This window comes from Haemaphysalis longicornis, unplaced genomic scaffold, assembly GCF_048455015.1.
Source record: "Haemaphysalis longicornis isolate Haplotype H1 unplaced genomic scaffold, Haemaphysalis longicornis Haplotype H1 scaffold_5, whole genome shotgun sequence".
Taxonomy (NCBI): Eukaryota; Metazoa; Arthropoda; class Arachnida; order Ixodida; family Ixodidae; genus Haemaphysalis; species Haemaphysalis longicornis.
This window is the reverse complement of record NW_027526385.1, coordinates 181,585,917-181,601,380: the sequence shown is the minus strand read 5'-3', so window position 1 is coordinate 181,601,380 and position 15,464 is coordinate 181,585,917. Positions and strand designations below refer to the sequence as shown.

The following is a 15,464-nucleotide window of genomic DNA, read 5'->3' as shown; positions in this document are numbered from 1 at the left end:
TAGTATTTACTTGTTGCAGAAGACGTTGCTGACACCTTTGACAAGTCTTCGAAGAGACCACTGAAATTTCCTCCATCGTCACCGCGAAACAGCGGACGCAGTAAAATGAAAAGTCTCCTCCTGCAATACGCTGACCATAAAATTCCACGATGGCCTCTTTCTCCGACAAGTGGTGGTTGCAGAGCATGCGTAGTAATCCCAGGGCTTTTCAAGCCTGACATCAAACGAAATGGACACAGCCAGTGGCTAATGCTCAATTGGCTACAATTTTGTTGCGTGGCCGGGAGGTACGAAGAAACGTTTTGCTGAGACTGCCTGTTTTAAGTTTCCTTCTTAACCAGGGCTTAGCAGCACTCCGCTAGTATCTCAGCATTGGCTGATGCACCGAAAATTGCTGATTTGATCATACTACAGTGCAAGCACAACCCCAACCTCACCCTCTTCCACCCCCCCCTTCCCACCCCTGAGCTGTGGGAGAACCTGGTGACCAGCGGCAGAGAAACGGCTGACCACTCATAACATGTTCTCCTGGAATAGGGAACCACTCCCACTTCGCCGGCTCAATAAAACGTTTTTCACTCACTCAATCACATACTCATATCATCACCTACGAGGCCTTCGACCTGTTGGAGAGGCACTGACTTATGGTACGTTGACCGTTTGAGTACCTTCGTCATTTTTTGGCAAGCACGGCTAGAATCCACCCGGCTACAGCCAAACGTTTGACCAGCGAAATCTGCATCGATGACACTACACAAGTGAAGCAACCTTATGCACTTGTTGACGGGCGTGCCTGCTAGAAGAGCCGCATTTTTTTCTGTCAGGCTTAATAGGGGCATTTTAGTATTATATACATGTACAGATGCCATTGCAGGAAACGTGAAAGTAATCAACAGAAGCTGAATGGAGTAGGGCTCGACCAGTTACGATTTATTGAAATTCCCGTTTTGAGTTCTCAAATCTTAACATAAATTCGACGAAGGCAGTTCGGTACCACAATTGGGCTTGTGGTACACCACGCGTATTTTCGCGCTGAAATAGGATCGCGGTAAGTATATCCAAACTTAGGTGCTTGGAAGATTGCTACATGGAAAATGCGTGAAAAAACACAAGGACAGAAAAAACACGAACGATGAGGCGTAGAGCCGTCGTTTCCCTCTAATTTGGGTCGCTTGTGTGCTGTCTTTTTCCATTTCGCCCGAGTTTTTTTACATAGATTTTCAGTAACCGGCGTGGTTCGTCGAATGGGTCATTGCTGATTCTTTCAAAGCGATTAATAGGCCACTCAGATATGATGTATGATCATGAAGAGATGCATAATGATATCACTGTGATACACAGTCGTACATGCTAACATCCACTCATACAATTCCCAGCAATCTGATGCAAGTTGATCAGGCGGTCTGTTATGCAATCCTGCTGCATACACTGAAGGGCGGTGTATCTCAGTCGGTGCAGGGCACGATAACCAACACGATGGAGCTGTGAAGACCGTATAGCACGATCCGCCGTTATCATGATGTGAAGTGATGATTGTCGTAAGGAAATTTTCGGTGTCAGTGCCGAGAGAGATGTGCGGCATGATGGGCAAGTGGTTCCGAAAGTTGTTAAATATGTACTGCACGCCCTTACAATAGCGTATAGTACACTCAAAACCAGCAGAAACATCAACCACTGAACCACCGCACTTCGGCCGGCCTAGACATGTACACACAGCTTGGGCATAGGTGCTGTGATGACACAAAATATTTCTACGCACGTGCTTGAATGCACACGCAATCGGTTTGAAAGAAGGACAATAAACAGCGCGCGGCAACGCCGTCGCGTTGCTTTCATTGTCGTGCCTCATGCATAACCGCTAAATTACTTCAGCGAGAAGATCAAGGTGATGATCAGGCACAGTAAGGCATTCCGTATGAATTCTCGGTTGAGCGTCAATTTCTCCTATATGCTGCAAGACGCCGTTAAACAAGGTTTCCCTGCTGCATTTACGGGGCAGCTCTTTCATTCTACATTATCTCATGTTCAAGCTTGCGAATTTATTCTGTTGTGACCTTTTGCATGGGACACCATATGTTCATCTAAAAACCGTAGTGTGTTGCTCTGGAGAACCGGTCTCATACTCGAAAGCAACCAACTCTGCAGCACGTAGTTAAGAGTTGCGACTACCGGACATAGCTAAAAGTGCCAAAACACTCTCAACTCTCCAGAATTCGACATAAACAGTGGCCATTATCCTTTGCATAGCAGAAGCCTCCGCAAATCTTTGATGTAAAATATAGTGACCACACGTGCTTGCTACACTGTGCCTACGACTCTGTCCGCTGTATTTTTTTTCCTTCAGTCGACAAGCAGGTGAAACATAATCTCCGTCGACACTTTGCCGGGAGGTGGGTTTCGCGCCCAAAGACGGCAGCGGACACCAATAAGCACTCCTATCTCCGGTCTCCGGAATTGGACGGCCACCAGCGGCGGCATGTAGTCTCGGTGACCGGTGTACGGAAAGAATTCGGTGCGAAACCCCTGGTACGGCGAGTACACCAAGTCGCCGATGTTCTCGCGGTCCGCTGGCGTGTCTCCATCGCAGTGAAGAGGCAGCAGCTCTGGCTTTAACAGCGGCTGCAACTCTTCCGGCAGAACCTGGGACGAGTCATTCAGTGATGGCGGCTCGGGGTCCCAGCCCGACACGTTGGCGAACTGGATGAACACGCACGGACTGCCTCTCGGGTATCCGAAGTCGTAATCTGCAGTGCACGGCGCAGCCACGGTGTTGACATCGAAGGAGCACACTTTTCCTTGTTCGGGCCGCTGGCCGAAACACTGGATGACGTCGGACTGGCGCTGGGATTGTACAGAGTCGTAGCCCGCAACGAGCGTCTCCAGCTGCGCCGTGAGGTTTCGCCATCCTGGCTGTGCACCCGGAAAGTTCCCGGCGCGGAACCTGCGTCGACGGATGAACAAAGTTGAAGTTGTGTAACGCAAAACCGATTCCATCAGCGCTGTACAATTTCCAAGCTGGAATGCTGAAGTTCGGCTTTCGCATCAACCATATGGCTGCCCACCCATGAATGGAACAAGCCAATTCTATCTTTGGTGTCCTGCCTGTGGTGATCAAGTCTAAACAAGTAATACATATCAAATAAATAGTACGTTACGTCACAACGGTGCTCGCTCAATACCAATGGAGCATGTAATGTAGTGAGATAAAAGCCCATTTATTTTACACCCACCCGATTTACTAATCAGCGAAAGCTATCTATCGAAGTTGGATTTCCAGGAGTTTCTGCGTTGTCATTGGCGCAATTCCTCCGCAAGGTGTAGCTGCTATACTCTCAACGTATCCCTCTGTATGATTAACTGATTTGGTGATGTCTTTAGCATGCGCTGCACCTCGATTTTTGAAATAAAATAAACGTTATGCGGAAAACACTCCGTGCTTGTCTATAAACTCCGAGGACATTCTGTAGGACACTTATTACAAAACTTCCTGTGAAGTGCGAGTGAGTGTTTGTATTGTTTCGTCTTTCATTTATTCATGCAATGTGCATCGCGCAGTTACCTTCGAAGTGGAGTTCTTTGTTTTTCTATGCTTTCGTAGTCAATAGACAACCTTGCAACGGTTTGTGCGTCGCTTTTATTTCTTTTAATAAATCGCATGGTTGCGCTGGGTTAGTTAAACACTAAATCGGGTGTTCATTTTACACAAACAAGTACCTTTTTTCGGTTTTTGTGTGCATGTTTTTGTTGACCGGGTGACACTGCATACTTTTTTGTAAGTCCAGGCTCCCAGGGTGGTGCTAAGTGCCGTCTCAAAGCATCAATGCATCATGTATTTCTGCGCGTGTGTATTGCACTGCAAACGTGTTCCAATTTTTTTATGGGATATTTCCAGCGTATGCTTGCAACGGCACCCAAAAATCTTCTTATGACCTTTATAGTGTAGCTATTGCGAGAGTAATTTTTGTATTCATTTTGTATTCCATACTTTCATTCCATAGTTTCATATTCATTTGTATTCCATACTGTAACGGCCGACTTCTGGGCCAACAGTATTAATAAAAAATGAATGAATGTATGAATGAATGAACAAATGAATGAATGAATGAATGAAGTTTATTTTTGAGTGCTTTGTATATTATTATTTTCTCTTCTTGCGAGGAGCTAGTTAGAAAATACGACAAAGCAAGAAATTGCGACAAAGCAATATGTTATCAAACGTCTGAAGAGCCGGGAAAAAACTAACGAAAGGACGAACTTATATTTATTCCAGTGACATTGAGAGATAAACCCGAAAAGAAACAATACGAATAATATCACGATTATGACGATTATGACAAAATGGCGATTACAAACGGCGTCGTAGAGAGACGCTACAAAAGCAGAACAAAATCAACAGCTAAATAAACCCAATTCTTCGCGCTGTCCCTTGCGGCGCCAAGCACAAGAAAAACGAAACAAAAAAGTCACGCCGATGACCAGTTTCGGCTGGTTTCAACCGCAAAGATCCGGTCACGTCAGCCCGGTCGCTTAAAAAGAAAACACAATGGGGACGATTCAACTACGAATGCTGCGCAGTGGATAACAATTCCGAAATAGGTCATTTCAACACATTTTTATGGGCAAGGCATAACCGCGTGAGTCAGACCAGAATAGAGGAAACACTTCTGAAGCGATAGTGCTAAGAAATGGATTAATAGGTGACCGGATCGTCCAACACCTCTGTGAGCAAGTTCTCAAACTTCAATATTTTTCAGCGTGGAGATGGCCGGAAGCGTTTTTCAGCCAAACATTGCTCCGGAGTATAAGCAGCAGGGACCTCCTAAACCACAGCACACGTTATAAAGTTGCAGCGGTTTGAAAAGTACCACATTTTCTTTACAAGAGCCAAAAAAAGCTTGGCATTTGGACGAGGACGAAGAAGGCAAAGACGAGCCATCGCGCGCCAGCTAAAGGAGTATGCTTTAAGCAGCCGCCAACCCAGGAATGGCGCTGTAGTACGACGTTTCAGTGTAAATAATGGAAGAAAATAGTCGTAACTCCTAGTCTTATGTGCCTGCCAAAAAAAAAGTGTATCATGTCTGGCCGCCGGAAACGTTCAGCCTGAATGAGAAAATTTCTCAAGTTACGGGTGGTTGTTGACAATTCTTTTAGAAAAGTGCGTTTTTCCGGTAGCGTACACTGATCATAACGCGCGGCGCTTGCCGGATGGTTAAAAAAATGGCTGATGTTCATGTAATGCAAACTTTATTGACTTTGATACAAAAGACATTGCCCATCTGTCACGGCGACTACGATTTGCGTAGTTCTGTTTTTCTACGGTTCATCTCTCTTCTTGACTGCTGGTTAAACACCGAGAGCTGGACGGGCAGCTTTGCAACCTAGTTATCTCAAGTGAAGGCTAGGGGGTCACAGGAAAATTACGGCTTGCCCATGCCATACTAAGCGTATAGAATGACCTCGCGAATGGCTCAAAAGTCTGAAGAAGGTGACACTGCAGATTTGGTATTTTTTAAATATATTTTAACTGACCTTGTTCTTATAACAAGACCACCGGGCAAACTAGAAAGCGAAACCGCATATTACGCATGCGCTTTCAGTACAAGTATCAGGCGCGCTACTCCCCGCACTGTGACCAATGTTCTTCTCACCAGATCAGGTCATGTCCCGGCTCTGGCTTTGGCCAGAAGGTTAACACCGAAGCACCATCACTCTCGCCTGCCCCTTTTCCGGTTGAGAGCAGTGCGGCTGCGAGCACTATCACGAACAGCAGGACCACCGCCACCAGCGCAACGACCATCCACTTGACACGGGGTCTGGAGAACCAAGAGCTGAAGCCCGAGTCTGTCTGCCGTCGACCTGAGGGCCGAGAACCCGGAGCTTTTGCCGCAGCCACTCCATCCTCACGTTCGCCGCCCACCGCAGAAACCGTTTGAAGAGGAACCTGTCCACAACAAAGAATGGGACGCAAAGGCAGGGGCGTCACCCTCGCACAGTGGAGAAGGACGAGTAGAAAAAACGAAATAAAGGCCGTAGAGCCCGGTTTGCTACCCCGCACTGAGGGAGTGGGGTTCAGAAGATAAAAAGAGGCAAAAGGAAGAGGACGAAATGGAAGCGGAAAGGCACTCACTCTAGTCCCATTTTAGGCCCAACAGACGTTCATGTTAACTCGTATCGCTCAGGAAACGTATAGGGCTTGTCAAGGCAAATATACACGCTATGACCGGAGCATAGCGTCAATTGGAGCTTCGCGGCAATGTATAGCCGCGTAATTACAGCTGTTTTCTATTTTTTCCTAGCTGCGGACTATTCTTTTTTTTTTCTCATCTTGATGCAGAGATAACAAATGATTATACGTTCCCCTAACCAATGTGTTGAGCCGACTGCACAAAACACGGCCTCCGGCCATCGGGAATGTCATAGGCGCAAGTGCATGCCAAAGACATCAAGTAGAAGCACGGCTCGCCACCTGCCTCTTCCGACAAACCCGTCCAACGCCGCCTCGACGGATTCCGGGACTTTCGTCACCGCTTGTACGCGTTATAAAACCAAGTGCACAGGCAGGGTACGGTGGCAAAACAGGAGGGCATGGAACGCCGGCAACGAAATTCCGATGCTGGTGGACGATCAAACGAGCGACAGACGGTCAATGCCGCGGCTAAAGCAAGCAAATTTGACCCCTGAAGCAATTAGAAAGCAAAGTACGGTTGGCACTGTGTACGAGGGGCGTGCGAGCAACGCCGTGTTGAGGACTTCTGAAGCCGGGGCAAGTCGGGGCAAAGCCTCATTTACGCAAAGGACGAGAATCTCACGTTCCCTATATACTGATAGTGAGCGTGTCCATCCTGCAGCAAGCTAGAATGCTTTTGCGACCGTACTCGTGTTCGCCAAATTACCATGCATTCGGAATATGTCGCGGCACCGACTCCTATGGTTTTTATCATCACGTCACGCAATAATATGTAGCAAACCCTTATTTCGTTCATGTAACCAATTTTGGTGGAATATTTATGCAGGAATCCTAATTTCAGGACACGTTGTACACGAAAAGTACTTTTGCACCACACCAGCCTGGTACAGATGCAAGGAAATACATCGGAGAGCGGGAGAAGTACACACCCTTTCCGCAGGATCTTGTGCAGTGGTTTCTGGAAGTGCCATGGCTGCGCCTGTGCGAAAGTTCTTGTAGCGGCGATCGACGGGGCCCTCTGGAGGTCACCACCGCACGGCCTATGATACAAGAAGGCCTGATGACACGGCGCTTGTGGCTTGAAGTTCACATCTGTAAGCGCTTTTAAGGCTGAGAAACCTGAAAAAATAAAAAAATGCTCTGTTTTAACACTTGTAAACCTAGTTATTAGGGGCGAAAGCAAAGACCACGCACACAGCGCTTCATGAAAGTTTGCCTTCGCTTGAGGTTTCGCAGCCTGACTTTTAGTTATCTTTACTGGAGAATTGCATTCGTCCTTTTGCTTGCATTGAAGAACATCAACAGATAGCCCATCCGGCGCACCATGAATGGCGACAATGAGGAACCAAGCGACGCGTCAGTGACGCAGCTTTTAAACCCCAAGTCACGTGGTTCACTTGCGCTGAAGAGCGCGCACACATGCCTCCGCCGGCGCTCAGCGATCAAGAGCAGGCGAAGCGGCCGTTTCACCCTCGCCCAGTCACGTGGAACCGCAGCGGCTTGGCTCCGAGCGAGCGAAGCAATGAGAAAGGCGGAGCTTTCGCGCTGGTGTCTCAAGGTCAATGGCAACGCGATTAATGACCTTGACAGGTGCAGGGTTGAAAGATTTGGATTTAATTTAAGACCATTAAAAATTTTAGTCTATACCAGCTCGTTTATTGTTTATAAGGGGTGACACAAAATCCCAGTTCTTACGTACATCATGGGCCACAGTTAGTGTGCTCGGCCGAATCTTTTACTCCCTCACTACAGAATTTCCTCAGCTGTGAGTTGCACGTCACATTAGAGCACGCGTTGATGATTCTTCTATTTGGACTAGATGGAATCCTATTATAACACGGGTGTCATTGTCGTGTCGTACTTATACTCCTGCTGCAAGCTTGTTCTACAAAGTCTCGTATTCTTCATTCGAGCGCGAACACCAAGAAGGTTTGCCCTTTCGCGCGAGGTAAATCTAATCCTGCAGCGCACCAGCATGTCTCCTGGTGGCCCTCCTAGTTGCACGTGACTACGGTCTCCTTAGCGAGCCCCCTCCAAGACAATCCTGTGGTTCAGCTTCACTGATATACGTGCTATTGACGGGTCTATAAAGCCAACCATAAAATTTCATCAATTCACGATGTCGATCATGCGATCTGGCAGAAAATTTTGATCTGCAAGCATAACGTTCTGTATGGCGCCGTGCCACAGCGGGAATAACATTTCTAGAGTGAAGTGGGGTAAACGTTCCTGTGGTTTTCCCAATTCGCTTGGTTGTCGGCATGGATTGGTCCTTTCTGTGCATTCTGCTGAAGCTGAACCACAGGGTTTCCTTAGAGTGAATGAGGTAAACGGGCTTGATTCTGCGACCAAAGGGGTGTGTCATCATCTCAACGTTTCGATGAGTTTAAAGGTAGAGCTTGCGTTAGCACTGTATTTATTTGTGAAGACGTCGACGGGAAGGAGAAGTTCGGGGAAAGACGCAAGGAAGCCTGGTCGAGTGAGGTTGGCATAACAACATGCCCATTCAGGTGGATTGGCCACTGCCGATAAATGCTACTGGCGAAGATCACAGACGGACCAATTCCCACTCGTCTGCCATGTCAGCGCACCCTTTCAAGGGTATGTTGACAGTGCAAGTTACTTTGGGTGGTTACTTACGGTGGAAAGGAGGTTACTTTGGGTGTCGGGTCTTGCATGGCCAATAACGATAACAACTGTCAGCGATATTTTGTTCTGGGATGGGTACAAGCCCGTTACTACCGGTGCGATGCAGAACGTTCATTAAGTCTGTTGAAATGCCGCAACCCACCTCTCAATCTACAAGACGGATATCGCAAACTACCCTTATATACAAAAAGAATGTGCAGAATTGAGCTAAAAACATTGTACGGTGAAAAACGAATTCAGGTAAGCTTTCACTCACACGCAAGACTTGAATGGCGAAGCTGTTTTAGGTGAACATTGCCAGACACATAGTTCAGTTTCAGTATCATCGTTTATTTGCACAGCTGATTATGATGATGATGATTATTTTATTTTTCCCAAAACTGGGTAAACAGAGGAAAGGGAAGTGGTAGTCTTCCTTGATTCCTCCCCCTCAGATGGCGCCCGGAAGCCTTTGGGCGCGAGCGGCATCTTCGGCCAGTTGGACGACCTTGATCTGTATTTCGGGGTCGGTGTTAAGCAAAGCGGTATCCCGCTGTTCCGCACTCGTAATGCGTAAGGGTACTCGTAAAGTTCTTGGCTGAGCTTCACAAAACCAAATCATGTGAGTAAGTGTAGCTCGCTGGGTAGTCAATTAGTCAGGTAGTCAGTGGCGTCAGCATAACATGCGTCAGGGTCAGCTCTGAAACGCTAGTGCAGGACAGACGCTCGGGCATGCCGGCGATCCTGGTGGTGTACCGGGTGCATGTTCCTGGGTATGGGGGAGACGTAGTTTTGAAGGTGAAGCGGGAGTGAAGTCTTGGTTCCATGTTGGCTCGCGTACGAAATCCTGAGTTTCTGCACTAGAAGGCGTCTTTCGCGACTTCTATAGATAATCGCTTGTGATGGGATGTGCGCTGCGCTTCAACAACTTCCATGAAGGTATTACAGTTACACCTGGATGTGAGGAACATCTATGTAAAAAAATTCTTGGATTTAGCAAAGTTTGCCACCCCACTGCCATCCCCATTGAAAGCCTTGTGTTTGCGACCCTTATGTAACGGAAGGTCGCGGCGGTTAACCTTGACGTACCGAAGTCGCCGACCTGATCACTCACTGTTTTTTGCATTTTTACTCAAGAATCCACCATAGAAATGAACTAATTTAGCAAATACTAGCACATCCATAAGGAGCCAGCAGCAACAAAAACGTCTGGAATCACCTAAACACTAAATTCGCCGTGATGATGGTGATGATGATGATAATGAACGCAGGCGGCTAGCACCAATTCATGGCTAACGCCGCAGTCACTTCTGTTTTTGCTTGTGTAGCGTGACACCACACCAGCTAGCAACAGTAACTACTTTTCACGTTTTTTTTTTCGCCCCCACCGCAAACTACCGTGACTTTCCACGTATGAGTGCAGTTTCGGTTCGACGTCCTGTTCGGGCCATCCTGCCGGCGTGTGGTCGCGAGTCTCCGCTTATACATCTCTGGTATCGGTTCGTCGGTGATGTGTGCTGCTGCTAGAAAACGAAAAGCTATGTCTTTTCAAGAAAAGCGGACAATTTTAAATGCCGTCGCCGCTGGCGAGAAAGAAGAATGTTGCCGCCTGGTGTAGTATCCCAGCTGGCGCCCTCTCAACAATCTTGAGTGCGGTAAAGAGCACCGAGTTCACGAAAAGGCACCTTTAAGCATAAATTTGGTTCTTGTAACGCATTAAGGCACAGAAAAGTGTCAAAAGGCAAACGTGATACTTAAGGTACGTTTGTGAATACGGGGGTAAGTGAATTTGCTTTTTTGGAGCGCTGTGTGTAGCGCCTGAACTCGTGCAAAAGCAGGAGGCGCAACTCACGCAGTTTTTCGCTGTAAAATAAATCCGTGAAGGGACAGTTCACCTTCACTGACGTCTAGCATTTTGCTTCTTTCCCACCAGCCTTAACTGGAAACCTGCATGTAACGAAAACCGAAATGTAACGAACAATTGCGAACTTCCCATAGCCATGAAACGCTCGGTGCAAGCCGTTATGGGAGTGACCGCGGCCTGTTTATAGGCTCTGCGTATTATGCAGTCAATTTTACCTTGCTCAGGTTTTTTTGAGGTGGAGGTATGGAGTGACAGACGTGATTCGGCTTATAGTGAAGTTTTCCACAAGCCGGATGAGGTTGCGTTCCTTAAGTCCATGGTGGCGGTGCGCAATTCGTCAAATTTGCATTGTTGCGGGGCTAGCAATCGTCGCCATAGGCATCGAAGAGGTCGTCGTATTATTCGCGGCGAGTGGTGGATGCAAAGTCATCCTCAGCATTGCAGACTTCCACCAGCTCTTCGTCATCGACTTGAAGCAGCGGTGGCGGGATCTGCAAGTCGTCTCGGGAAGGATTGGCCCACTCGTAGCCATGTCTCCAATTATCCGTAATGGCGCACCGAGAATGCGGCAGCCGCAGTGACCTCCGCAAGCAGGTCACGGCGGCCTTTTCATCTTTAGCATTAGCGCTGGAGTTTCTTTCTTTTTACATGCGTCCGACAACAGCGCTGGAGGGAGAGAGAGAGAGAGAGAGAGAGAGAGAGAGAGAGAGAGAGAAACTTTATTTTGAAACCTGTGTCCAAAGGACTGCTCGGCTTCTTGGTTGGGTTATAGGGACTATAGTCCAGGCTTTAGTCCTGGCTGTCTATATTCCTGGCATGGTTTTAATGTGGTTCACAAGTGTTGTCCAATAGAGCTCTTTAAGCTCCTTAGGGGGTGTGACCCATGCCTCCCAGCAAGTAGGGCGCTTTGTGGCAGGAATTGCTTGCAGGGAAGATCTCAGGGTGCTTTGTATGTTTGGGCATGTCCAGAGGGTGTGTTCATTGTTGGGGTATTGGTCGCAGTGTGAGCATTTTGGTGTGCCTGGAAGCCCGTCTATGTAGTGTTGTATGTGTTGTGTTGGTAGCGTGCCGGTTTGTGCTCGTCGAATGAGGACAGCGTCAGGGCGGGCGAATTTTCTGGGGTAGAGAAGGGTGGTTCTCTGATCTGATGCATTTCTCAGCGGTGCTCTTTTGGGTCATTGAAGATAGGCCAGGGTATTGGGGTGCCCGGATCATAGAGAGCAGCTCTAGCTAAGGCGTGGGCCTTTTCATTCCCCTTTACGCCTGCGTGTCCACGGGCCCATATCACAGTAGCTCGGGGTTGTCACGTGTGATGCTGGCGAGTGTGTAGTGCATGTGGGGGTACATGTGATTTTCTCGTAGATTGAAAATGGCCGATTTGCTGTCCGTGATGATGACCTGTTTTGTTTGATCATGGTGTGCTTTTATGGCGTTGACAATAGCCTGAAGCTCCAGTGATGTCGACGATGGTGCGGGGGCTTGGCTACTGCGGAGAGGACGTCGCTATGAAAAGCTGTCGTTCTGATTTTTTTGTCTTTGTTGTACGCAGCGTCGATGTAAATGACCGTAGTTCCTGGGGAAAATATCTTCCTGTTGTAGCGGTTTGTCCTGTCAGGCCGGCGAGTTGCCTGGTCTGGACCCATATTTTTAGGTATGGGCTTCAAGGTTATGTTGGCTGAACACGACCATGGTGCGTGGCGGCTCTCGTAAAATATGCTGCAGCTGCGAGATGTTATGGCCCAGATCCAGGAGGATGAGACGACCTTGAGGCGACGTTTGTAGTCTTTGGGTTTGGGCGATGTGGTGCGTGTCAATCTTCTCAATGAGTGTATTCAGCGCGCCTGTGGCATATAAGAGGTCATTTTGGGTGAATCTTGGGGTGCCTGTTATTATACGAGTGGCGTTGCGGATAATTACTTCGAGTTTTGTGTGCTGAGTTTTTGTCAAATAGTACTAAGGAAGGCAGTACATGGTCCGTGAGATAAGGAGTGCTTCTACCACCTTGCGCCCTTCATGTTCCTTTAAACCATACTTGCTGCGGCACACCCTATTTATCGTGTGGAGGATCTGGTTCGCTTGAGTAGTGATAGTTTTCAGCCAGGTTGTACCTGTGCCATCCTGATCTATGTGAAAGCCGAGGATCCGTATGGAGTGTTTTCGATGAATTTCTTTGCCGTTTAGGTGTAGCCTGCTGAGTCCCCGGATATCGTTGGCGGGAGCCTTGCGGGAGTTGATGACAACCGTGTATTCTGTCTTCTCAGGAGAGCACACCAGTCCAATAGATGCCGTGTATTGAGTGACTGCGTGCCTCGCTGCAGCGTCTCTTCTTGAGTGTCAGGAGAGCCCGTGTGACATCAAAGGGTAATATCATCAGCATTGATGGCATTTTTAATCCCGGGATTGCATTCAGAAGGACGGAGGATCGATCATGGCCAGGTTAAACAGAGTCGGAGAAAGTATGGCTCCTTGGGGCAATCCTGCTGTAATTTTGCGGGCATTACTTATGTGGTCTTGTACTTGGATTTTGACGAGCCGGTTAGTGAGGAAATCTTCAAGATACTGGATGGGTCTGGGTCCTAATTTGTTGCTTTTTGCTTTTTCGAGTATTGGCTCGTGAGCGGCGGTGTCAAAAGCTTTCTTTGTATCGATCCCAACTATGGTACGAGTTTGGGCGGTGCTCTTCACTCCCACTATGCCTCTATAAATGCGGAGTATGGTGTCTTGGGCAGAGACTTGTCGGCGTAAACCGGTCATTGTATAGTAAAAGGCCTGGTTTACTTCTAGAGCCCATTCAATGCGGGCGGGAACCATCTTTTTCATGAGTTTGCCTATGCAGGAGTTAAGAGATATAGGGCGCAAATTCTTAATGTCAACAGGTGATTTACCGTGTTTTGGAATAGCAACTACATGTGCCGTTTTTCAGGCCATGGGAATTTGACCACTTTCCCAGGCTTGGTTTATGTAACCTAGGAGGGCTTCTAATTGGTTGTATGGTAGATTCTGCAGAATTTTATATGTAATTTGGTCTGGTACAGGAATGTATTTCTTCGGCTGCTTTGTAGGGCATTTTGCAGTTCATGAATTGTGAATGGCTGATGAATGTCCGTAGTTGATAGTTGTGGGAGTGACGTCTTCGGGCACTCATTAGTTGACACTGTGGAGTTTTTCGGGGAAGGGGGGGAAGCCACCGCGCGAGCCGGGGACACGGTAGTCGCCGCGAGGCACGCGCTCACGAGCGCTCCTCACTTGGTATTTTTTGCTGCAACGGCGAGAGAGAAAGAGAGAGACTAAACATATTTATTGTTTCCTAGTAAAGAGTCTTTAGGGTGGCCTCCTCATTCCAGGAGTCCATTGGCACGGGCCGCGTCTTTTGCCCCCTCCACCAACTTGCGCTGGAAGAGCTAGCCAAGGCGCTCTCCCAAAGCTCATAAGTGCGGGAGGGATTGGGCGGGTCAAGTGGGCGGCTTCGTGTACAGCCGCCGACCATATAAAAGAGTGTCCAGGATTTCCCACAGAAGCGGCACCAACGGGGATACACGGTGGGGGCTATGTAGTGGTATCTGCTCGGGTGGGGGTAACTATTAGTTTGCAGGGCGCGAAGTATTTCGTCATGGTACTTGGGTAGTTGTTTGTGCGGTGGGGCGTACGTTTGTCGCTGTAGTCGATAGTGCGCGGTAACCTCATGATACGACACTAGAGGAAGCGGACGCAGATCTTCGTCTTCAGGTGCTCGGCCGGTCAATCTTCGAGCTGTGAGATGGGCAATCTCATTCCCTGAGACTCCAATTTGCGCAGGCGCCCAGATTATATTGACGGGTCTCGCTAGTGGCTTCTATTGCAGTATTTCAAGCGCAGTCTTGTGTATTCGACAGCAGGAAAAGTTGCGACAAGCCTGTTGAGAGTCGGTTATTACAGTCTCACAGTTGGTACAGCAGCTCCGCTGTTAATGAATCGCAATGGGCCGCTAACACGACACCATGATTACGCCATTACATCTAATTTTTTTCTTAATTATGTATTACTCAATGAATTTGCAAAGGTCGTGGAATTTCCGTCCACTCTGAATACATGGGCTTCTGGAAGAGAGAAACGACAGTTCCCTTCATGTCTTCTAGAATAAAACTCAAGTCCTCCCGAGTTTTGTAAAAAAAAACTAGTCACTACTATGACCAAATGATGAGACAAATATATGCGTGTGATGTGTGTTTTATACAGATTCAGTGGTCATCTACCTTAACACATTGCAGGGGGTCCCTTTTTTCATTTTCTGCCACCCGTTGCAGACACACTGCGCTTGTAGACTTACGCTAAATAGACAAATATATATGGTAAACTGCGCAATGCTGCCACAAATAGACTCCGGCTAATTCACTTTAGTTCCCCTATCAAAGTAATGTCATCACAACAAATAAAAAAATGTCCGCAGAAAAAAAAACAGCAATAAATTATAAACGTTCAATGTAGTGTCCACCGAGGAAGTCTTTTATTATGTCTTCATAACGCAATGATTCCATAACCTCACATATCAGATGACTTTCTTTTTACAAAGTACACAACATTTACCTTCATTTCCACAGGTCACGAGTATTAAACTATTTTACGTCACCTGTTATCCACACATTTGCTTTAGAACTTGACATGCTTGATTGTTCATATGCATTACAATAGTGCAGATAACGTAATGCGGTCTATCTTCAACCACATTTCGGCTTATGTTTCTTTTTAGTAATAAGATGCTGTTCTTCTCATAAATATGCATTCCCCCAGAGCGGTACGTTCGTTCGT

General features: G+C 47.6%; 1 protein-coding gene across 3 annotated transcripts in view; it reads right to left on the bottom strand.

The window, feature by feature from the left end:
• Nucleotides 1-909: 909 nt before the first annotated feature.
• The window catches only part of LOC144138854 (sodium/potassium-transporting ATPase subunit beta-2-like), a 35,205-nt gene continuing 20,650 nt past the window's right edge, over nt 910-15,464 (bottom strand). For all 3 annotated transcript variants that reach the window (XM_077671350.1, XM_077671348.1, XM_077671349.1), the window contains 3 exons: nt 7,117-7,306; nt 5,649-5,941; nt 910-2,941 (listed from right to left, as the gene is read on the bottom strand). In XM_077671350.1, coding sequence (XP_077527476.1) covers nt 2,341-2,941; nt 5,649-5,941; nt 7,117-7,158 — 936 coding nt within the window. In that variant the 5' untranslated portion in view covers nt 7,159-7,306 and the 3' untranslated portion in view covers nt 910-2,340. The remainder of the gene's footprint in view (nt 2,942-5,648; nt 5,942-7,116; nt 7,307-15,464) is intronic.